At 66.5% G+C, this 1,675-nt stretch overlaps 1 protein-coding gene across 4 annotated transcripts in view; it reads left to right on the top strand.

The window, feature by feature from the left end:
- The window catches only part of SHC2 (SHC adaptor protein 2), a 24,211-nt gene that overhangs the window by 13,223 nt on the left and 9,313 nt on the right, over nt 1–1,675 (top strand). For all 4 annotated transcript variants that reach the window (XM_014585493.1, XM_006171714.1, XM_027769553.1 and 1 more), the window contains 2 exons: nt 15–141; nt 1,432–1,576. In XM_014585493.1, coding sequence (XP_014440979.1) covers nt 15–141; nt 1,432–1,576 — 272 coding nt within the window. The remainder of the gene's footprint in view (nt 1–14; nt 142–1,431; nt 1,577–1,675) is intronic.

The raw sequence follows: 1,675 nt of genomic DNA, 5'->3' as shown, positions 1-1,675 counted from the left end.
CCCCGCCCCCCTAGCCTGCCACATCCTGGAGTGCTGTGAGGGCCTCGCCCAGACTGTCATCAGCACCGTGGGCCAAGCCTTCGAGCTGCGCTTCAAACAGTACCTGCACAGCCCCCCCAAGGTGGCCGTGCCCCCCGAGAGGTGAGCGGCCCCTCCCACCCGAGACCCGGGCCCCTGGCCCTCCCGCCCCACTCCTGCATGGGGTGTGTGTGCGTGCATCCTGCCTCGTGCTCCTCCAGGCTCCCATGTCCTGGCCCCTGGCCCTCCCGCCCCACTCCTGCACAAGTGTGTGGCTGCGCCCCTGCCTCGGGCTCCTCCAGGGTCCCATGTCCTGGCCCGTAACAGGCAGGGCCCTCCCAGGGCCAGGCGCAGGCCCAGAGAGCGGGCCTCTAAGGGGCTGGGCCTGCACCGTCACGCGGTTGTCGCTAGCCCAGACGGGTTGGCGGTTCCAGCTTGCAGGTGGGACAGCCATGACGACCCGTGATATGACACATGGCAGGGTCACAGCCGTGTGCTGACCAGCGTCTGCATGCACTGGGGTCACGTTTCCCGGACTGTACACACGAGGTTGGCTGACCGAGCGGGTTTACGGCAAACACAGCAGCAGGTTCAGGGCACGCCACACGGGGCCGGGGGGCTGGGACCCGCTGGGCTCATGACTGCCCTAGAGGGGTCAAGGTTCATATCCTTGAGTCCAACTTCACCCGCTGGTGGGAGGCGTACCCAAGGACAGATGTGCATGGGGTGGGGCCTTCTGTGCTGTCTCGCTGCACAGGCGGCGTCACGCACATGCACACACACACGCCCTAACACAGGCCACACGTCATCAGGAGGCGGTGTCACGTGCACGCACACGCCCCTACACAGGCCATGTGAGGTGGTGTCATGCACACACCCTTACATGGGACACACATGATCCTGAGGTGGCATCACATATGTGCATACACATACCCTTGCACAGGGTGCACACAAATAACTCACCCTTACATGGACCACGTGATCACCCGTACATGGGTTACACGTGTACCTGCATGCGGCTTTGCACCTGTTTCAGTGGCCACCCCACCTGTACCCTGCAGCTGTCTGCCGCTGGCTGGGGAGACCACCCCCTGGGCTGCGACGGGCTGCAGGGCCTCCTGGGAGTCTCAGGTGCAGGACTGGGGCCAGGTGCGTTCTGGGGCATGTCTCCTTGGCGTCCAGCTGTGGTCCCCCAGCCCGAGGCAGAGGCAGCCCAGGTGAGGACCCACCTTAGGCCATGGAAAGTTCTAGAGAGCTGGGAGCCCACAGGCAGGGAGGGGACCTGGGTGCTGGCCCCACAGCCCTCTCTGCTCAGCGCAGGGTTGGACGCGACTTCCCAGGGTGTGAGCTTCAAGGCCTGGGTGCCCAGGGACCTGCTGGGCCGCCCTGCTTCAGCGCGGCTGTCTGCCCCAGGCCGGCGAGCCCCGAGGAGGAGGCCGCGGAGCACAACTACTACAACAGCGTCCCCGGCAAGGAGCCGCCCCCGGGAGGGCTGGTGGACTCCAGGCTGGCCCCGCTGCAGCCCTGCGCCCCGGGAGCCTTTGGGGGCCTTGGCCAGGTCAGCCTCTGCACCCTGGGGGGGTGAGCCCTGGGGGGATGGCCCTGGGAGAGGTGAGCCCTGGGTGTGTGTGTGTGTGTGGGTGTGTGTGTGTGGGGG

This window comes from Tupaia chinensis, unplaced genomic scaffold (assembly GCF_000334495.1).
Source record: "Tupaia chinensis unplaced genomic scaffold, TupChi_1.0 Scaffold149964_1, whole genome shotgun sequence".
Taxonomy (NCBI): Eukaryota; Metazoa; Chordata; class Mammalia; order Scandentia; family Tupaiidae; genus Tupaia; species Tupaia belangeri.
This window is presented reverse-complemented; position numbering and strand designations above follow the sequence as displayed.